This window comes from Hemitrygon akajei, chromosome 8 (assembly GCF_048418815.1).
Source record: "Hemitrygon akajei chromosome 8, sHemAka1.3, whole genome shotgun sequence".
NCBI lineage: Eukaryota > Metazoa > Chordata > Chondrichthyes > Myliobatiformes > Dasyatidae > Hemitrygon > Hemitrygon akajei.
The window spans coordinates 152,176,603-152,200,200 of NC_133131.1; the positions used below are offsets into that span (position 1 = coordinate 152,176,603).

The window sequence follows — 23,598 nt, forward strand, 5'->3', positions numbered from 1 at the left end:
GCTGCCTCGGCATCAGCCGATCCCGATTCTCCCGTGATCTTTAAGTTCTTGAGGCTGTAGCGCTTTACGTAGCTAGCCAGCCATCCCTTACTAGCCTTAAACTCCTTCCTCTCACTCACGACACAAGTAGCGAACAAATGAGACGCGAGGTGAACAATGCTCAACTTCTGGGATCCGTGGTTGGTTGAATCCTCGCATGGGGATCCTGCGGATAAGGAGGGCCGACTGTACTCCTCCCATCCATGTACATGTTCAAATTTCTCTTAAATGTTGAAATCAAACCTGCATCCACCGCTTCCACTGGCAGCTTGTTCAACACTTTCACCACCCCCCCACCTCCTTTTCTGTCTTTCATTCCCCATTCTGGTTCTCTGCTTTTTTCCTTTCTTCCATGGTGCGCTGTCCTTTCCTATTAGATTGCTTCTTCTTCAGCCCCTTACCTCATCCACTCATCACCTCGCAGCTTCTCACTTCAACGCCCCTCCCCTCACCTGGTCTCATCTGTCACCTGCCGGTTTGTCCTGCTTCTTCCCCCAGCCCACCTTCTTATTCTGGCTTCCTCCCCCTTCCTTCCCAGTCCTGATGAAGGATCTCGGCCTGAAACGTCAACGGTTTAATTCCCTCCATAGATGCTGCCTGACTGGTTGAGTTTCTCACACATTTTGAGTGCTTTGCTTTGGTCTGTTTGGTTTATTATTACCAGATGTACCACATTCTGTGTGTGTGTCACTCACTGGGGTAAAGGTTGGTGTGGAGTTGATGGAGACTCTCAGCAAGGGACCTTGGTCCCACTACTATCACCAAAGTAAATTTAATGCTTCTGGAACTGTAATTGGGGGAGGGAGGCCATTTTTGTTAATGTTTTACATAGGAGAGAGCCAGAGTTGTTTCCACATTTTTATCATCAGTGTGATATCTTTGCTGCAGTACCTTTCAGATAATGAGGACTGAGTGTACAATATTAGAAAGTTTCTTCATACACTCTGACTTCAGTAATGTTAAATTAACTTGTATTAAGAAAACAGGACTGAGCATAAAATAAGGACTTGAATTTATCCTGCATCTCTGCATGTCTCCAAATGACCCACACCAATAAAATTGTCGTTTGAAGCACTCAGTTTTGAAATGTTTTGAGCAACAGCCATGAGTGATGGCATTATTAAACATTATTTAAACTTTATCATTTATTGTGACAACTTTTCTTTCCAGTGTCTACTCAGGGCATCAGTCCATCCTAATCCCACCATCGGAGTTGGAGATAAACCCTTCGCTATGGCTCCTTGCTGTCAGTCAGTATAAAGTCCGAGACACCTTCTGCTCCTACTCTGTCATGGAACTGTGCACAAAGGGGCTTGGCTCGCAAACTGAATCACTCAAGGTAAATGATTTTTAAAAAAATTCTGGAACAGCTAATCTTCAAATTCAGTATTTATTCTGCAAGTATATTTGAATACTGTAGGCCTGCTTTCTACCACTGGCATTGTGTGATTAAATGAGATATACCCGGAAAGTGAAGTGAATTCAAACCCTGTAGAGTTACCTTTATAATTGGAAACCATGGGGAAATGAATGCAAAATAAATCTTCAAAGTCTTGAAACTAAGTAAGGTGACAAAATGACAGAAACCATTTCTTATATAAGCATTTCATTGGGAGCAATGACATCTCGAAAGTGCCATCTATTTCCAAACTGTTTATAGAAGATTATAATTCATACAAATTTGCAATTCTGTAGAAAATGACACAAAGGGCAAGAATTTCAATTTTGTGTGTGTGTGTGTGTGTGTGTGTGTGTGTGTGTGTGTGTGTGTGTGTGTGTGTGTGTGTGTGTGTGTGTGTGTGTGTGTGTGTGTGTGTGTGTGTGTGTGTGTGTGTGTGTGTGTGTGTGTGTGTGTGTGTGTGTGTGTGTGTAACATACACCTAGAATTTAACAGAGGATCACTTCCAAAAATATTTATGCACAGGTACCTCTACTCCTCAGGACAAGAGGGGAAGCAGCTCTTCTTCGATCCTGAGTCTCTCTAAGGACAAAGGATAAAAGTGGTGGCAGGGAATTAGTTATGGAAGGGTAACATAAGATGGCAGTTAAGTTGCCGGATTGGCTGTCAGTCTTGAATTTGAATTTCACTATGGCAGTTAGCAAATGTAAATTCAACTGACTAAATAAATGAGGGTTTATTTAATAGCTGCCAGCTTTATGTTAAAAATTGCATCTTGTTTACTAATATACTTCAAGGAAGGAGATCATCTTTCTCTAACTCTATTGGGTTACAGCAAAGTACTTGACTTTTAACTACCTGCGCAAGTCAGGACCAGTTGGGGATGGGGGAATAAATGGTGGCAACTGCAGGGATGTTCACGCCCTCCACAAGAAAGTTTACGTGCCGCCAGCGGAGAAATGTCGCAAATAATATAGAGCTAGACTCCTGTTGAAAACTTTGAGGAACAAACACCAATGCCTCTGCCAATAATCAACAAATATTCACCGCTGAATGGCCGTGATTAGAAGCAAGTGCATTGTGGCAAGTTCAACTAGCAGGCAGGCTCTCACACATTTACTGTTAAAGCCCAAACCCAATTTCTGCCCCTTGGATCATTGTTAATATTCCATAAAATACACTTGTTTCCATTTATTACAGCAAAGTAGGAGGCCATTCAATCTGTTGGGTCCGTGCTGGCTCACAATCCCATCAATTTAATTTAATTCCCAGTACTCGCGCAACTTATTCTCTCTCTTTGCTTGACTGCACTGAGGAATCTCTGGTGACATCATCATTTTATTGAGATGATAGTTCACCATTACGTTTCTTTTATTAGACTTACATTTAGTAATTTGGGATTCACTTGCTGGAATAAGGAATCCTCATCAACTAATATGGGCAATGAAAATGATGAGAATAGGTCTTGAGGAATTATTGGATTGAAAATTGCTGCAAAGGAGAGCTAACCTATTTCTTTTCTTCTAAGTTTCTTTTGATGTTGGGCTTTTTATCTTCTCCACCTACCTTTTCAAAGCATGTCTAAAAAAAGAGCTAAAAAACGTAGCATGTTGCTGAAGATTATGTTATAAATAGACAAGCAAGGGAAATTCTGCAGATGCTGGAAATCCAATGTTGGAGGAACTCAGCAGGTTAGGCAGCATCTATGGAATTGAATAAACAGTTAACGATTCGGGCTGAGATAAATAGTTTTAAACCTATTTAAACGGTGTATAAAATATACAGTGTAAATGAGTAAATTGGCTTGACCCCACTCTATTGTTTCCACTGTACCTGGTACATGTGACATTAATAAAGAAGGTACTGTACAGTGAAAAGTTTTGTTTTGCATGCTATCCGTTTAGATCATCTTCTCACGTTGAGGTGGTACAAGGGAAACACCACAACAGAACGCAGAATACTGTTACAGAGAAAGTGCAGCCAGAGAGGAAGGTGCAAGGCCATGATGAGGCAATTTGTCAGGTCAAGAGTCCATCTTATCATTCAAAGGTGCTCTTCAGTTGTCTTACAATAGCAGAGTAGAAGCTCTTCTCGATCCTGATGGCATGTCCTTTCAACGTTTTCTATCTTCTGCCTGATGGGAGGGGCCAAAAGGAGAATATCTGGGTTGGGTGGGATTTTTGTTTAAGCTATAGACACTTTTATATCTGTAAAATTATACCGAGAGGCAATGTTGCACCTTATCAGACCCCACTTGGAGTCCTGTGCTCAGTTCTGGTCGCCTCACTACAGGAAGGATTTGGAAACCATAGAAAGGGTGCAGAGGAGATTTGCAAGGATGTTGCCTGGATTGGGGAGCATGCCTTATGAGAATAGGTTGAGTGAACTCGGCCTTTTCTCCTTGGAGAGAGGGAGGATGAGAGGTGACCTGATAGAGGTGTACAAGATAATGAAAGGCATTGATCGTGTGGATAGTCAGAGGCTTTTTCCCAGGGCTGAAATGAAACAGAGGAGATGTCAGGGGTAAGCTTTTTATGCAGAGAGTGGTGGGTGTGTGGAATGGGCTGCCGGCAGCAGCAGTAGAGGCGGAAATGACAGGGTCTTTTAAGAGACTCCTGGATGACTACATGGAGCTTAAAAAAATAGAGGGCTATGGGTAAGCCTAGGTAGTTCTAAGGTAAGGACATGTTCAGCACAGCTTTATGGGCCGAAGGGCCTGTATTGTGCTGTAGGTTTTCTATGTTTCTAAGAATTGAGGCTAACTTTCCGTGTTTGAAGCAAAATTATCACAACCTATCATTTTCACTTACTGACTGGCCAGCTACCTTCGGGAAAGCTCAGATTAAGATGCACAAAGAGATGGTTAGTATTACTGTGGATTCTAGGACCAAAAGATTGATCACAGGAAATTCATGGCACAGAAGGGGGCTATTTGTCGCTGTACTGGTCAAAAAAGAGCTACTGATCCTCCCAGCACAAAGTGTACATATCTACAAGTACAGATCCAAGTGCAGTTTAAATGCCTCTACCACCCTTTCAGGCAGTCACATGGGTCTCCTGTCACCTACAGATCCTTCAACGAAAAATCCATACTGATTAGTTTTGATCCTTTGGAAGGAAATAGAGCGCATCCTGATTACGCTCTCTGGCACACTCCTCATTTTACCTGCCGTACCTCAACCTCCTCAGTAAATCTAATACAATTTTGTTTTGAGTTCAAAATTTCCACTCAATAGATACTAGAGTATAAGTGGCAGAATTTGCACTATGACTTTGGTTAGATATCTTTTACTTATTATTCCTTTTGATTACTTGTGTTTTTCTGGGTTTAGACCAGAGGATTGGATCTGTCTCGTGTGCGGACATGTGTCGTCGTTGCAGAAGAGCGCCCTCGAATAGCGCTTACTCAATCGTTCTCCAAGTTATTTAAAGACCTGAACCTTAACCCAAGAGCAGTTAGCACATCATTTGGCTGCAGGGTGAATCTTGCAATATGCCTTCAGGTATGGATTTGTGCATTATAGTTATGAAAACATTTATCATTACAAAGGCTTTTTACTTATGAATAAAAATGACAGACTCTTTAATATTTATTACTACTTCTCAAAACTTTAGATTTGACTGCTCCGGCTCTGTGTTTATTTCTCTGTCAGTGACATCCAGTAATCGCATTATTTTATGCTTCCGTGTGTGAAACTGCAGCTTTTAAAATGTATGACATTTACAGACTTCTGCATTCATGATTTCATAGTACTGCTGAGTCTGTCTAGGGGGTTTTCATGGAGAATGGAGAGTAATTTGTATGCGTTTGTGAGAAGATGGCAGAGGTGGCTTCCAATGTATTGAAGACAAACAAATTAACACATTGCATCTGCATATCAGATGTTGATGTGCCTTGACTCGGAGGGCAGTCATCAAATTATTTTCTGTTTTGTTGCTGAGAAACGCTTAGGACTGTTTCTAGTTGCACATCTCAGGTAGTTTATATGTTCTCCCAAGCAGCTAAAAGGCTCGGAGTTGGAGAGGCTGTGGCTTGGTCATATTGAGACATAACTGAAGGAAGTAACTAAAATAACAAATTAGTGTACTGTTTGGCAACCTGTGTATTTGTATCCTCTCCAGCAATTAATTTGTCCCTGGATCTGTGGCATCTTTGCTCACAGCAGCTTGGATTTTGAGGTCAGTGGCAAGACATTGGCGCTCGAAGCCGATCTCAAGACGCCTGCGTTGCGATTTGAGCAGCTCATTGCGAGACAGCTGTCGCTACCCAATTCAGTGATGTCATCATGCAGGCTCAGCAGCCAATCATATTTCTGTGTTTCTATTCTGTTTTGTTACTGGTATTTAAATGTGACTTTTTAAATCTTTTTGCAAACTGTAGGATAAAAATTGAAGCAGGGACTTAGAAGCTATGACCATAATCATTAAAATAATATATTTTAAAAACTAAAGAACTTTGATGTAATTATCTTAGGATATCTTGGTCTCCACTGATACACAATAAACATTTTAAGGATATTAAGGTTAGTGAAGAGTAGTTTTAGCTTAGTGAGCAATTATAGATTAAGTTATATGTCATTTTACAAGATAATCTGTTTTTTTTACAGTCAGTTGTTAATTTAAAAAGTTGGATGGTATACTTGTCAATTCACTGATTTCTGCTGCAGAGAAATTAAGAAAGAGGGGGTGGGGTTAACAATCTGGTTTTTCAAGCTTGCTCCACCAATCCTGATCCTCCACCTCTGCTCTCTTCCAGCAGCATCCCCAAATCCCACAATTCCTGTAGGCTAACAGCCTCTGCTTTGAATCTGCAGTGATGACATCTCCACAGCTCTCTGTGGTAGAGAGCTCGGAAGGGTCATTTCCCTCTGAGTGAACAAATCTCTCCTACCCTTTTATTTTGATCTGTGCTCCTGACTCTAGACTCTATGATCAGGAAGAATATTTTCCTGCAGCTAGCCCTTCAAAGCCTTGGAGAATTTTGTTTGGAACTAAACCCTATTGGACATGGGACAGCATTGGGACAGGCCACTCTGCCCACCATATTGGCACTGGCCAATGATGCCAATCTAAATTAATTCAATCTGCCTGCACATTACTCGTACCATCATTCACCCCATTCCCATTCTCTGCCTATTCTTGTGCCTGTCTGCATTTCTCTTAAACAATGCTTTTCATATCTCTTCAGTGGTTAGTTTCAGAAACTGAATGTGCCCTGTGCAAAAAGATTCGCCTCTATGTCTCCTTGAAACTTTCCTCCTCTCATCTTAAGCCTACGTCTTTAAAAAACATAGGGTAAGATGAGAGGAGGTAAGAATCAAATTTATACTATTTGTCCTTTCCACTCTGGGGGGGGGGGGGGGGGAAATCTCTGACTACCTACCCTAGCTGTGATTCTCATAATTGAAAAAAACTTGTATTCAGGTACCCCTCAGCCTCTGACACTCCAGAGAAAACAAACCCAAGTTTGTCCAACCCTTCCTTATAGATAATAGACTTGAGTCTAGGTAACCTCATATGCACCTTCTCCATAAGTTCTTTTTCTTTGCTATGGTATAGCGACCAGAAACAAAACCATACAAAATAATTCTAATTGCCCTACCTAATATTTGTATAGCTATAACCTGGCCGCCCAGTCTTAATACTCATGAAGGGAAGCATGCAGTATGCCTTTTTTACCAGCCTATCTCAGAGCTATGGACTTTGACCCCAAGGTCCCTCAGTACATTAGTGCTCTTATAAGTTTGCTATTTACCGTATACTTGCTTCTAGTACTTGATCTACCAAAATTCATCACCGTACGCTTGTTTGGATTAAAGTGAATTTTCTGCCTAAATTTTCAACTACTGTATACTTTAACAACCACCTTCCCCATCCAGAACTTTGAATCAGAATTAGAATCGGATGTATTATCACTGAATATATAACATGAAATTTGTTGTTTTGAGGCAGCAGTGCAACGCAAAGGCATAGAATTACTATAAATTACAAAATAAAAGGAGCCAAAAAGAAAAGGAATAATACCGTAGGGTTGGAGGGTTCATGGACCATTTGGAAATCTGATGGTGGAGGGGAGGTGGCTATTCCTGAATCATTGAGTGTGGGTCTTTGGGCTCCTGTACCTGCTCCCCAGTTGTAGTAATGAGTAGAACATAGTGAGTGTCCTTGGTGGTGGATGCTGCCTTTTTGGGGCACCACATCTTGAAGATGTTCTCGATGGTGGGGAAGGTTGTGCCTGCAATGGAGCTGCTCAAACCTCCAACCCACACTGCACGCTGATGCAAACCTGTGCTTTGGATCCTCCGTACCAGGTGTGATGCCACCTGTCAGAATGCCACACTATATCCATAGAAATTTATATGTCTTTATATTTATGTGATACACCGAATCTCTTCAAACCTCTCACAGTGGCATGCATTCTTCATGATTGTATTAATCTGTTCGTCCCAGTGTGGTCTCTGACATCCAGGAACTTGAGGCCTTTTGCTGACCCCTCAATGTGGACAGTCATGTGTTCTCCTGACTTCCCTTCCTGAAGTCCAAGTTCAGTCCCTTGGTCTTGCTGCCAATGAATGCCAGGATGTTGCTGCAACACCATTCAACCAGTTCATCTTTCTCAGTCCTGTAAACCCCCTCACTGCCATTTGAGATTCTTCCAACAACAGTGGTGTCATTGGTGAACTTAAAGATAACCTTTGTAGACAGTGGAGTAGTGGGCTAGGCACACATCATTGAGGTGCACTTATGTTGGTTGTCTGTGAAGACGAGACATTTTCACTGATCCAGACAGACTGTGGTCACCCGATAAGGAAGTCAAAGATCTGGTTGTAGAGGGAGGTACATAGATCCAGGTTTTGAAGCTTGGTGATTAGTACTGAGGAGAAGGTGGTGTTAAGTCAATAATTAGCTAACAGCAGAGGTGGCAGCACATATTCTTGCTGAACACCACTGTTCCAGTCAGATGAACAGCCCTCTACCATTCCCTTTTGTCTTCTGGACCAAGCCGGTGTTGGATCCAACTTATCAAGTTGCTGTGTGTCCCTCATAACAATCTCCTGGATTAATTCAATCCACGAAGAACCTTGTCAAATGTTTTACTAAGCTCCACATTGAGAGAGATACAAGATTCTGCAGATGCTGGAATCTAGAACAAGAAACAGACTGCTGGAGGAACTCAGCAGGTTGACCATCACCTGTGGAGGCCAAGGGATGGGCAATATTGCGAGTTGAGGGCTGACAGCATTCCCAAACCACCAAGATCCTCCAGCAGTTTGTTTCTTACTTCATGTAGACAATATCCACTGATCTACCCTCATCAATCATCTTTGTCATTTCCTGAAAAAAAGGCAATCAAATTTGAGAGATAGGACCTCCCCTGCACAAAGCCATGCTGTTTATCCTGCATGCCCACGCATTTCCACATGTGATTAAATCCTATTCCTAGGAAGCTTTTACAGTAATTTCTTTATCACTGATATAAGACTCACTGGCCCTTAATTTCATGGTTTGTCTTTAGACACCACTGGCTATTCTCCAGTCCATTAGCACTCTCCCTATGTTTTAAGAGGATGCAAAGGCCCCAACAATCTCCTCCCTTGTATCCTAAAGTATCCTGGGGGTAGATCTCATCAGTCTTATTCAGCTTAATGTTTGTTGAGACATCCTAAACCTCTCCTTAATACTGATATGCCCTCGAATTTCAACATGCCTCTCTTTAATCTCACCATCATCCACCTCCTTCTCCTTGGTAAGTGCAGTAACAGTTTACTCAATCTCTCCTACAGAAAGCTAAAATCCTTTCATAAACCATGGCAGTGTACTAATTCACATGCTGAATATGGAATTCCACATTCAGCATGTACAGTATGTGTGCACTCAAAAAGCTGCCGTCAGATTACCTGCTATAGGCAAGGGATTTATATCTTCATTGTCATTTTCATCACAAATGTTGGGTCATATTGGGTCACATTTCAATGTTTTAATGCAAGATTAACCATAGGTTAATTTAACCATACATTAATTCATAGATCTTAGAATTCTTTCTATGATTAGAAAATATTATTAATGAAATAGTAAAAAAAAATTCAATTCAGAAAAAAAATTAAATTCAGAAGCATTGTGAGAATCCGACGTTTGCGTTTCACCTCGAGGATTTCGCAGCTGAAATTTTCTGTGGAGATCTTATGAACACATGGTTAATACAAAAAATACTGTTTTGCATCCCAAAGCTCTAAAGCTTTATTGCACTCAAAAGTGCATTCGACTCAAATTACACTCAGTGACAATATCTCTTTCCATTTAAGGCATACAGTGGAAATATCTGTTAGAAAATTAACAGTAATCTTGTTAACAGGAGGGCCCTGGAGAAGAGATATGAAGTATTTACTTTGGCTTTTACCTTTACGAGTGATGGGCAGGAAAGCAAAGTACAAGGGATCTATGATTCTCAAGTTGTGCTGTAATAACACTTCCTCTGAATCAGCAAAGTGAAAATATTGGGAAAATAATTAAAAGTTTATTAACTTTGTGGAAAAAACAATATGTCTTAATTTAACCATGATAGCTGTATTTGTATCCTCAGCTTGAGAAACTGTAAGAAATTATTAAGATTCTAAGAATAATATTTGCATTTGATATTTTACCAGCGTAACCCTGTGCCCTCATATTGTGGCCAAGGCACAGTGCTAAAACATTGCAATGTAATTGAATTCATAGCGGGAAGGACTGTGTTTACTTCTGTGCCTTTGTGCTTTTATACAAGGTATCTGAAAACGGGATGTAATGTTGAATCTTTATAAGGCATTGGTCAGACCGTGCTTGGAGTATTGTGAGCAGTTTTGAACTCCTTATCTGAGAAAAGATGTGCTGGTATTGGAGAGGGTTCACAGGAGTGATCTCAGAAATGAAAAGGTTTGATGGCTGGTCTTATACTCACTGGAGTTTAGAGGAATGGTGGGGGGGGAGAATCTCATTGAAATGTAATGAATATTAAGAGGCCTACAGAGAGTTGACGTGGAGAGGATGTTTCCCACAGCGGGGAAGTCTAAGACTTGGGTCACAGACTCAGAATAGCTAGACACCATTTTGGAACAGAGATGAGGAGGGATTTCTTTTGCCATAGGTGGTGAATATGGAATTCATTCCCACAGACTGCTGGTGGAGGCAGTCTTAAATATTGGTTATATTTAAAGTGGGGGTTGAGAGGTAGGCAGTGGATGGTGTCTACGTGGACTTCAGCATGTCGTTTGCCAAGGTTCTTCATTGGAAGTTGGTCGTGAAGATGCAGTCACTTGACATTCGAGATGGGATAGTAAATTGGATTAGGCATCGTCTTTGCGGAAGAAGCCAGCAAGTGGTGGTAGATGTTTGCCTCTCTGACACGAGGCTAGTAAATCGGGAGGGCTGCAGAGACCTGTGCTGAGTCTGTTGGTGTTTGTCGTTTATATCAACGATCTGGGTGATGATGTGGTTAACTGGATCAGCAAATCTGCGGATGGCACCAAGATTGGGGGTGTAGTAGACGGTGAGGAAGACTTGCAGCTGGATCTGGACATGCTGGAAACATGGGCTGAAATATGGCAGGTGGAATTTAATGCAGACAAGTGTGAGGTTTTGCACTGTGGGAGGACCAACCTGGCTAGGTCTTACAAAGTGAGTGGTAGGGCACTGAGGAGTGTGGTATAACGAAGGGATCTGGGAACACAGTCCATAATTCATTGAAAGTGGCATCACTTGGAGAAAGAGGTATATAAAATTATGAGGGGTAGAGACAGGGTAAATGCAAGCAGGCTTTTTCCACTGAGGTCATGGGTTAAGGGCGAGAGGTGAAATGTTTAAGGGGAACATTAGGGGAAACTGCTTCACTTAGAGGTTGAATGAACCACTAGTGCAAGTGGTGGATGCAACTTCGATTTCACCATTTCAGAGAGGTTTGGATAAGTTATGTTTCCTTTAAACATAAAGTCAAACCTGACGTGAATAAGCACAGGCACATTTTATTCTTAACACTGTTCAACACAGCACATGCGACCAGCTCACCATTGAGGTTCCAGATGAACTGCCTGCTTTGCCCACTGGGAAATGAAGTTCTTTATTATGTACAGTGCACACCTAATAACATATCTTCCCCCTTTGAAGAAAAACGAATGCAATAAAATATCCTCATAAACCTGCAGGGAACAATAATCCTTTCCAACAAAGATGTTGACATTGTTCAATTATAATGAGCATTTATAATGAGATGTGACCTGATAGATGTGTACAAGATGATGAGACGCATTGACCGTGTGGATAGTCAGAGGCTTTTTCCCAGGGCTGAAATGGTTAGCATGAGAGGGCACAGTTTTAAGGTGCTGGGGAGTAGGTACAGAGGAGATGTCAGGGGTGTTTTTTATCCAGAGAGTGGTGAGTGCATGGAATGGGCTGCCGGCGACGGTGGTGGAGGTGGATATGATAGGGTCTTTTAAGAGACACTTGGATAGGTACATGGAGCTTAGAAAAATAGAGGGCTATGGGTAACCTTAGGTAATTTATAAGGTAAGGACATGTTCGGCAGAGCCTTATAAGCCAAAGGGCCTGTATTGTGCTGTAGGTTTTTCTATGTTTTTATATACAGTACCTTAATCTCTCATCAACTTTCAATCAGTCTTTGAGGTGGTTTAATTATCATTTCTGATCTCTATTTGTTTCCACAGATGTATAGAAGTTTGGGATATAGAGGGCTATGGCCCCGTTGCAGGTCAATGGGACTGGGCAGTTTCAGTGGTTTGGCAGAGACAATGGTCTGTTTCTATGTCACTATTTTTTTTAAAAAAGGCAGGAGAGCGGGGTTGAGATGGAGAATAAAACAAACATGATGGAATAGTGGAGATAACTCAAGTGGCCAAATTGCCTAATTGTGCTCCTATGTCTTACGGTCTTAAATATCTAAAGTACAAGATGTGTATGACAGATTTACATCAATAAAATTATGAAATCAAATCTGTAATTGAAGATGTACAGTAATGTTAAAATGAGGATATGAAATTTAAGTACAGAAATGAATGAAGTTTTAATATTGGTGCATTTTGGGAATGTAATTGGCAGCTGAAGACCTTTAGGTTATGTGAATCAAAATGCAATGTGTGTACAGAAGAACTGGAAGTCATTATGGATATCCCGTTTCCTGTCTTGTGTTATCATTTGCTAATGAATGAGAAATAAGTGAAGGAAGATGCAAAGGTGTTTGTATGGAGTGTTAACATAGTTGAGAAGGTAATTTGTTTCTGTGTTGAAGTATCTGCTTAATACCACTCTGCATGTGGTATCATGGACAGGATTTTTCAAATTGAGCTTCTTGGTCCAATTTCCCTTTTTTTCCTGACTTCATTGGCAACAGACAGGAACTGTAGTGGATCTGTGGCATCTAGCAGAGTGCTGACATAAAATTGACTGAGGAACCAATAACTCTTGTTATGAAATACATTACACAGAATGAAATAAACATTGGGACATAGTCCATCTTTTAATACTTGAGTACAACATGATATTTACAAAATGGTTTTCTTAAAGCAATGCGTTGCTGAATTGATTGTTCTGAGAAAATGAAGCTCCATGTTTCCAATACCAGAGTCATTGATTGATAATGACGAATAGGTATAGTAGTAGACCCTCCATTGATCAGATCGACCATGTTACGTCCTAGCTGTCTACACAATTCAGAGCAGTACGATATGGAGAGCAAGCTGTTGAATGTGCAACAGGCCCTCTCTCTCTCTCTGCACAGCTGATGAATCCAAAAGAATGGCAGAGTCTGCATATATTTGGCACCAGCAGCATCACAGGAGTAGCCAGTCAGCGTTGAACTCGACATAGGACTGCATTAGGGACTCCTGCACCGGATGTATCCTCAGGGTTTACTCCCGACGCCTTCCCTATGGGTGGCCATAGCTGCAAGGCAGCAGAGTTTTCCTTATCCTAGATGAGCTGCCAACTACAGCTGACAAGCCCCATCTGCCCAAAGCAACTGGTTTTGAGGCTCCAGTAACCTATCCCTGCCCATTCTACTACCAGCAGAAATGGCCAGACTTGGTAGGTAAGCCACACGTGAAGGCCAGGAGCTGGACTTGACTTGGTTGTCAGAGGCAACTTGAGACGTACGTACACCTTTGGGACTACGTAATCGGTAGTGGTAGCTGATCCCCACTACTGCTGCCGACTAGGACAACGTTAAGGAACTCAGCTGCACCTCATTCAGTGAGGTTCAATGTGCTTGGGCAATAGCCGCTCTTGTAATGCAGCCTAGTGCAAAGGATTGGCCACAGCATGCCACCAGGCATGTTACACAGTAACATTGACATGTTACACTCCAACGTATCTCGAGAACTTTGAAAGTTGGAGAGATGGGAGGATATACTATATGGCAAGCTGGTTCTTCTGCTTTCCATCATGTTTGCTGGCTCCTGTTAGGCACGTTTTAATTGTAGGACGTAGAACAGTGCAGCTCAGAACAGGCTCTTTGGCTTACCGTGGCTGTGTTAGTTTAAGCTAATCCCGTCTGCCTTCAAATGGAAAATATATGTATATTAAATAGTTAAATTAAAAATAGTGCAAGACCAGGAATAATATAAAGTGAGGTAGTGCTCATGAGTTCAATGTCCATTTAGGAATCGGATGGTAGAGGGTAAGAAGCTGTTCCTGAATCACTGAGTGTGTGGGTCCAGGCAAATGTACCCCCTTCCTGACAGTAACAATGAGAAGAAGGCATGTCCTGGGTGATCGGGGTCATTATTAAGGATCGTGTGTTTTCGTGGCACCGCTCGTTAAAGATGTCTTAGATACTACCGAGGCTAGTAAAATGGGGCTGATAAATTTTCTAATTTTCTGTAGCTTTTTTCAATCCTGTGCAGTCACGCCCCCAACTCTTTCCCCCCCCCCCCCCCATATCAGACAGTGATGCAGCCTCTGTGGAGGAAAATAATTGCCTTTTTAAACTCCTTTAAACTTCCCCCTGCTCACCTTAAATCTACGCCTGCTAATATTTTAGTATTTCCATCCTGGGAAAAAGACTCTGTCAGCCTACCCTGTCTATGCCTGTCATTTCATCAGGTTGTCCCTCAGCCTCCAATGCTCCAGAGAAATAATCCAAATTTGTCCAGCCTCTCTTTATCGATCGTACTCTCTAATCGAGGCAAGGCCCCGTCCTGGTGAACACTCTGAAGCATCTAGTTCCTTCCTGTAATATGGTGACCAGAACTTCGCAGAAATACTGCAAATGTGCCGAACCAAAGTCTTTTATATAAGAGCAACACTACCTCCTGACTTTTATATTTCTTTACTTTTGCAGCAAGGATGAGATGCTGAGGCTTTAGGAGGCTTTGGTGAGACTGCACTTGGAGTATTGTGAGCAGTTTTGGGCCCCTTATCTAAGAATGGTTGCATCTGCATTGGAGAGGAGCTTCACGGGAATGATTCTGGGAGTGAAAGGGTTAACGTACGAGGAGCATTTGATGGCCTTGGGCTTTTACTCTCTGGAGTTTAGAAGACTGATGGGGGATCACATTGAACCCTATCAAATATTGAAAGGCCTAGACAGAGTGGGCGTGGAGAGGATGTTTCCTATAGTGGAGGAGTCTAGGATCAGGAGGCACAGCTTTGGAATAGAAGGATGTCCCTTGGGAACAGAGATGAGGAATTTATGTAGCCAGAGGATGGTGAATATGTGTATTTCATTGTCACAAACTGTAATCTCTATTTCACTGCATGCAGAGTCAGGTTTAATATCACTGGCATATGTCATGAAATTTGTTGTTTTCTGGTAGCAGTAAAGTGCAATACATAATAAAAACACAGTAAGTTATAATTTTTTATATATATATAATAAAATAAAATTAGTGCAAGAAGAGAGGTAGTGTACATGGGTTCATTTCCATTCAGAAATCTGATGGCAGATGGGAAGAAGCTGTTCCGAAAATGCTGAGTGTGTGTCCTCACACTCCTGTAGCTCCTCCTTGATTGTAGCAATGAAAAGGGGGCATATCCTGGGTGATGTGGGTCCTCAGCGGTGTTTTCGAGGCATCGTCTTTTGAAGGCACCCTGTATGCCGGGGAGGCTAGTGCCCAGAATGGAGCTGGCTGAATTTGCAACTTTCTGAAAATTATTCCGATCCTGTGCAGTGGGCCCTGTGTCCCAGGCAACCAGTTAGAACGCTCTCCACAGTACATCTGCAGAAATTTGCTAGCCTTTGGTGACAAACCAATCGTCTTAAACTCCTAATGAAATATAGCCTATGTCATAACTTCTTTGTAATTGCATCAATATATTGGGCCCAGAGGAGATCTTCAGATATGTTGACACTCAGGAACTTGAAACTGAAAGGCACTGAATATGCCATTGATTTTAATTTTAAAAGTTTCTTAACCTTTTTTGTCAGTGTACTTTATTTGGAGGTCAGCATGGGAAACTTTTGAGTATCTTATGACACTGTTACCTGTGGAGAATGCTTCTGAAGGAACTGTCAGCGTCCTGTGTCTTACTGAGCTCTACGGATTCAGCTTTTCACATTTGAAAACCAACTGTGCAGGTTCAAGTAAATGAGTGGCAGCAATTTTTTTTTTAAGGAAAAATTGCCATAGCTCTGTGTATTTTCACAACCCCGTGACTTCCCAAATCCATGCTGGTGCCTTGTACTTGCTTTATTGTTACAGTTCAATGCATTTTCTCCTTCGCTTTACTTCTGGGACAGCAATTGTAGTTGGGATTAATATAAAGCAATACGAGCTCTTTCTTGGGCTGTCTATTCATTCCAGTGACTCACAGGATGTTGCTCTGCCAATCACAAATTAATATTGTAAAAGCACTTAATAACACGACCAATTGGCATCTTCCTCTGTGGATAAAAATTGTTTCTGTTGCTTAGCAATGCGTTTCTATGCTCTCTTCCTACATTGTGCTCCCAATGAGTAATTGGTTGAATTAGTTTCTTCTTGCCGTAGTTGCACCTCACAGTGAGCCTGGTTCTTGCTAATGCCCAATGTAGAGATGGGAACATGCTATAGAAAAGGAGGCCAGGTCACACATACTTGTGGGAGCAACACACTATAAGTATTGGAGGACTCAGTAAGTCAGTCAGCATCTACACGCAGTGACCACCTCACTTTTACCTAAAATAGTGGCCACTAAGTGCATGTTTTTGGTTTTACGCTGCTGTAGTCCATCCACTTCAAGGTTCGACATGTACGTTCAGCGATACTCTTCTGCACACCACTCTTGTAAAGCTTGATTGTTTGAGTTACTGTCACTTTCCTGGCATTTTGAATTAACCTGGTCATTCTCCACTGACCTCCCTCATTAATGAGGTAGGTTCACCCACAGTACTGCCTCTCACTGGATGTTCTTTTTTAATTTCTTACGCCTTTCTCTGTAAACTCTGGAGACTATGAGGTCAGCAGTTTCTGAGATACTCAAACCACCCTGTTTGGCACCAATGTCAATTCCACTGTTAGAGTCACTTCGATCACATTTCTTCCCCATCCTGATGTTTGGTCTGAACAACAACTGAACCTCTTGGCCATGTCTGCACATTTTTATACTTTGAGTTGCTGCCACACGATTGGCTAATTAGACGTTTGCATTAATTGGCAGGTATACCTAACATTGAGTCCACTGAGTGTATCGAGGGGGAATAAACAGTTCGCATTTCAGACTGAGACCCTTCATCCCCTCCATAGATGTTGTCTTACTGCTGAGTTCCTCCGGCATTTTACATTGTTGCTCAAGATTTCTAACATGTACATTGTATTTATTCATAGGACTAATTCAAGCTGCAGGATGCAATACTGCAAAATAGTTCCTAGGAATCCTTAATGTTCACAGTTTGTGAAGAAGCATTGCTTAGCATAATACTCCTGACTGCTGCAGTACAAGCTGTACCATTACTTGGTACAGAAACTGCTCTGTGATGGATAGGAAGACTCTACAACTGGTCGTTGAAAATACCCAATGAATCACCGACAACAGTCTACCCACCATCAGGGACATATATAGAGAAATGTACCAGAAAAAGGACAGTAACATGAAAGATCCCACACATCCTGCTCATGGACTGCTTGTCCCACCCCCATTAGGGAAGAGGCAATGTCGCATCCATGCCAGGACCACCAGACTCAAAAACAGTTACTTTCCTCAAGCCTAAGGCTGATCAACACCTCCACCCACTAATCCACCCCTCCAAGGTTGTATATAGTACACTTTGATAATAAATGTACTTGTTTTTTTTATTGTGCTGCATCAGACCTGGAGTAACAGTTATTTCATTCTCCTGTACACTTGTGTCCAGGAAATGTCATTTAGCAATCTTGAATCTTGACCAAGACTTATCTCAAAGGAACATTTTCCCTGTGATCATGCTCTCCCATTTTCAAATGTGCACTCCTAAACACTGCTTTGTACAGCTGTCTAATGGATGACGACAGTTAGAATATCTGAACAAAGCATTGATGCTTTGATGTGATAGATACAAAATGGTGGGCCAGATATACACAACGAGGGAAGGAAACTTGTGCAGAGACCTGTTCATTTTTTTTGGGTGACTTTAGGGAAATGTGGACATTGATCACTAGGTATGATCAGTTGACCATCTCTATCTACCCTCCAAAAGGTGGAGATGAGCCTTCTGAAGCACTGTGGTGTTTCTGATGAAGGTTTTTGACAGCATGTCTGAGCAGGGATTTTCAGCATTTTGATCTAATGTCAGCAGAGGAAAAACTTTAAATTTTGCGAACTGGAGGGCATGTAACTCCTGTCCTTAACTGCCTTGGTAGTAAAGGATGCTTGTTTTGGTTGGAATAGTCCAGGTGCGTAATTGCAGTCATGGTTTCCTGGTGGTGAAGATTTAGGTTGGTGGTTAGAGTTACTTACTTTAGGATAACCAGCCTTTGACCTACTGTTGCGCCCAACATATTTATATGGCTGATGCTACTTCGGTGAAACTAATGTTACTGTTGCCTGAATATTGTCCCAGGTCTTGCTGCATGCAGATATTTTCTGAGGTTTTGATAAGTCAAACAATGATGGCTTGGTCAAAGGCCGCTATTCAGAAACACTCCTGTAGTACAAAAAATATCAGAGATTTTACAGTTAACTGCAAAGTAGTGGCTTTATGGCTGCTCTTACAAATGACAGAAAAGCTTTGCAATCGTTGTTTCCTGTCCACAATGTAAAATTACAAGCAGAGTTGCTACATCACAAAGAGACACCAATCCACCAAACTGTACTAACTCGGTCTCTTTCCTTACTGCCCTCTGCCCTCATTCTCCCTCGTCCATTCCCAATCCACCTTTGGAAGCCTTGATTGACACCGTTAAACCATCTGACAAGCTGTGAAATCTGGATTGCTACCAACCACGATCTAAAAAAAGCTTTTATCTTCTCATCTGCCTTTGCATTTTCCCTGTCATTTAGAAATTGCTCCCCCAGAAGTCAAGCTATGTTCTTCTCTCTATTTACAGCACCTCTTCCTATCCTTATCAAAACTCCACTCAACCTTTCTTGCTGTACACAAAACACTCCTAGCTTAATCATTTATATTTTGAAGTTTCCTTCAATTGGGATTGTAACGTTGAATCAGTTCCGCGGGTTTGGCGAGTGAGAAAGAAAACACTGACTGCAAAGTATACTAATCATTTATTTACAAACAGTAAAGTTTAATCAAACATTCATGTTCCCCAGGTTACAGAAACTACAAAGCTGAATATTCAACAAACACATTTAGTTAAAAGTGCACCCAGAGCATACCTCCCCAGTGGCTATGAGCACCACCTGCCTTAAACAAAAGAGGAGAGAGCAAGCCCCTCCTATGTGCTATTTTATACCTGAGACATTTGAAACTAGACACCAGGCAACTAACCAATGGGAAAAGCAGCTGCTGTTTCTAAACTAACCAATCACAACAGAAGAAACTTCTGACAGACAGAATAAGCCAGGCCCCCCCACAAGGCAGGGATTCAAAACCCGAATTAAATTTATTATCAAAGTACATACATGTCACCATCTACAACCCTGAGATTTGTTTTCTTGTGGGCATTCACAGTAGATCCAAGAACTACAATAGAATCAATAGAACACAATACAGTGGACAAACAACCAGTTGCAAAGGACAACAAACTTTGCAAATACAAAAATAATAATAATAAATAGCTAATTAGTAAATATCGAGAACATGAGATGAAGAGTCCTTGAAAGTGAATCCATAGGCAGTGGGAACAGTTGAGTTATGGGGCAAATGAAGTTATCCCTTTCATTCAAGAGCCTGATGGTTAGGGGGTAATAACTATTCCCAAACCTGGTGGTGAATCATGAGGCTCCTGTACCTCGGTCCTGGGTGAGAAGAGAGCATGACCTGGGTGATGGGTGTCTCCAATGATGGGTGCTGCTTTCCTGCAATGGCACTCTGCGTAGTTGTGCTCAACAGTGGGGAGGGCTTTACCCGCAATGGGCTGTATCTACTACTTATTGTAAGCTTTTCCACTCGAGGAGCATAGGTGTCTCTGTACCAGGCCATGAAACACCAGTCCATATGTCTCCACCACACATCAATGCAAGTTTGTCAAAGTTTTAGATGTCATGCTGAATCTTTGCAAACTTCTAAGGAAGTGGAGCTGCCTGAGTGGTAATGGCGATTTTACATGCGGGGCCCAGGACAGATCCTCTGAAATGATAATACTGAGAAATTTAAAGTTGCTGACTCTCTCCACCTCTGATCCCCCGGTGAGGATGGGCTCATGGACTTCTGGTTTCCTCCTGAAGTCAATAATCAGTCCTTTGGTCTAGCTGGCATTGAGTGAGAGGCTGTTGTTGTGGCACCACTCAGCCAGATTTGTTTGAAATGAAAGGTTGCCAAGAGTCTGTGATGTTCAGCTGCACATATTTTATCTGCTGTGGGCCTATCATTTATTGGGATTGTATGTTTTTCTTAAAACACGTTGAATCTCATCAAATCTTTTGAGTTATACTGCAGCCATATATGTTTGACAAATGCCATTCAGACCCTGCAGAAATCAAATAAAAGCAACAAGCAACAGTTACTTTCCATTTCCCAAGCAGTGAAGTGGGGTGTTTACAGATGATGTCACCTCAGCTTGTCCGAGGCTGCCTCACTTCAAGCTACAAGAAAACATGAAGAGTAATAATAACTGTTCAGCTGATCAAATCCAGATCTTCCACTTAACACAGAGGCAAAAGCTACTGGAAATGTTCAGCATGTGCAGAGAGAAAAATGCCTAATATTTCAGGTAGTGGCCTTTCATCAGAATTCAGGTCATTGAGCAATGACCTATGTTCTGACCTGCTTTGGATCTGCTTCCTGGAGAAATAGAAATATCACCCAGTTGATTCTCTGTGCCATTGCATGCCAGGGGGGCCGTGTGTTAATTTTGGACCATGAAGAAAATGGGGGTGGGGATTTCCTTATGAAGAAAGTGTCCAACCGAGTTGCATATCTTCTTACATATTTCCTGCGGGCAACTTGGTTGAGAGTAGCAGAACAAAATATTATATACATAGCTGGAGACAGGGAGATTTGAAGATAAGGGTGAGAGATAGGTAATTGGGGAAGGGGAGCACTGTCATGAAATCATTGTTGAAAAGGAGCTCTCCAAACTTCCAACACTTGACCCACAGCCACAGAGGTCACAGTTCTTCAAGACATTTCCAAGTACATTTTCAATGTAACGATGGTTTGTACTCCTACCAATCTTTCAGTCAGTAAGTTGCAAACTATTCCCACCTTCAGAGTGAAAGAGTTTATCCTCTTTGCTCCTTCCAATTACTTTGTAACTCTGATTCTTTATCCCTCTGTTAAGGGAGATACATTCTTCCCATTTATTCTACCAACGTTTCTGATTATTTTATACAGCTCAGTAAAGACTTCTCCGTTCCAGACAACATTCCAGCTTCTCTCATGCTGTAATTTTCCAGTCAATGCCATCTCCACTTCACCCTCTCAATTTGCTCTCTTATACTTGATGACTAGGCCTGGGCAAACTGCCCATGGAGTATTATTAGTGTTGGGTACAGTGCCAGCAGTACCTCCTTGTGTTCTGTGCTGCTTCCTGACAAATAAAAGAAAGCATCCCACGTTCCTCTTTATTATTTTTAAAAAATCTGTTCCAGTACTTCAGGGATTCATCAATCGCAAAGGCCTGTTTCTGTACAATACAAATCTGTGTTCTCAGTCCCAATACTCAATCCCCTCATCCGAGAGTCCATTGCCCTGATGAATGAAAGCAAACATGCTTCTTCATCATCCTAATTACCTGTGCCCCTAGGTCTCCGTCTTCTGCATCACTCTCCAGAGACTACCATTTTATTATGCAAGAACGTGATAAGATTTCAATGAAGTACACACCCTGCATACTGAATTTTATGTAGTGCTTTTTAAAATACGTTACAGGTGTACAGTAGTAATGAAGTTGAATTCAAGAATGTCTTCATTTTCCAATATTCGTCCGTAGAGATCCTTATGTTCTTAGCTAATCTGATTGTTACTTTCTAGTTTATCTATTTGCCGACATGCAGTGGCTTCAGTTTTAAAAATCTTATTCTTATTTCCAAAGTGCCTTGTGGGCTAGTGTGTCCCTATTAACAATGTCATCTATGGCTGCAGCACTCTGAGGTATCTGAACAACTTCAGTACTGACCTCTTGAGCAATCCCAAATTTAACAGCTTCACCAGTGGTACATGTCTTCAACTGTCAAGGCCTCTGACTCTGGAATTCTCTCCTCGATCTCTCAACGTCTTTTCTCTTCAACAAGTTTGAGAGAGGTTAACCTGCTTTGACCAAGCTTGCGGTCAACTGCACTGTTTCCTTTCAATGAGTATTTGATAAAAGTCTTGAGAAACATCTTCAAACATTTTGCTCCTTTATATGAATATATCAATTAGTTACAATTCAAGCAATCCACCCAATTATCTTGATTAGGAAGCAGTCTTGATGTTGGGGATGTCCTGGTTTGCTCACTCTGTTAACCAACCTCCACGTTGGCTCTAATTTTTCTAAGGAAAGCGACTTGAATATCTCTGAGGAAAGGGCATTTGCCAGAGATATCCTTTAGCTAATGAAAGAGATTCCTGTCTGATGTCACTGATTCTCTGTAATCTCTAGAGATTGTTATGTATGAAAATACCAGGTTTTGAGATACTCAAACCACCTAGGTCTGGCACCAACAATCATTCCACGGTCAAACTCACTTAGATCACATTTCTTACTCCTTCTGATGTTTGGTCTGAACAACAACTGCCCCTCTTGATAACATCTGCATTCCTTTGTGCTAGTGGTCACTGACCTTTTTAAGCCCAAGATCCCCTACCTCGGTCTTAGTGAAAGGCGAGATCGACTAGTTACACGCATCTGCATCGGGGCAGAAAAGACCGGCAGTAAAACCCGCAACCCGGAAGTAGAAACAAAGTAGAAACACCAGGGGTACCCACCCTTTTTTGCACCGCGGACGTGTTTAATATTGACAATCTTCTTACAGACCGACAGATGGGGGTGGGGGTGGGATTGGTGTTAAACACGACCGGAATACAACGATACAGGTTCCTTATGTCCAGTCTATTCCGCAATTTTGTGGCTCTCGGCACTTAGTTTCTGTCCCGCTTGCTCACGTTTTTGCCACCGAAGCAGTTTTGATGGCTTCATTGCCTTATTAGACAGCCTCCTGGCCTGAATTGCAGCCACCTCCTGCCTGCCGCCAGATGCCTTGGCCAGGTGCAGCTGGTCGTGGGTGGGGTGAGAGGACAAGGTGAGGGCCGGAGGTCCCCATGCTGGGGCCGTGGCAGTCGCAGTCCGGAGAGAGCGACCGACTGAGCGAGGAGTGTGACAGGGAGTGGGCCCGCCCCCCCTTGTAGGATCTATTGGCCGACAAAAGTTTGTTTCAGTAGATCGCAGCGCGGTAGCTGCTCTGCTGCTTACGAAACCTTGAGCCCGAATTAGGTCGTCTGCGAATATTTTAACACCGGCTTCCCCATGAACATTCGGTGTGGTGAACAGGTTTAGGGGCAGCGCCCATCCGTCCATGCTTCGGGCCGGTAGCAACGGCGCTTCCCGCCGGCCGCCCGAGGCCAACCAGAGATCCCTGCAGCGAGGGTATCACTGCGTTCAGGCGACTGATGACCGCACGTG

The 23,598-nt window shown here is 42.2% G+C and overlaps 1 protein-coding gene across 3 annotated transcripts in view; it reads left to right on the plus strand.

The window, feature by feature from the left end:
- The window catches only part of LOC140732346 (disco-interacting protein 2 homolog C), a 605,485-nt gene that overhangs the window by 520,401 nt on the left and 61,486 nt on the right, over positions 1–23,598 (plus strand). For all 3 annotated transcript variants that reach the window (XM_073054850.1, XM_073054852.1, XM_073054853.1), the window contains 2 exons: positions 1,210–1,378; positions 4,771–4,941. In XM_073054850.1, coding sequence (XP_072910951.1) covers positions 1,210–1,378; positions 4,771–4,941 — 340 coding nt within the window. The remainder of the gene's footprint in view (positions 1–1,209; positions 1,379–4,770; positions 4,942–23,598) is intronic.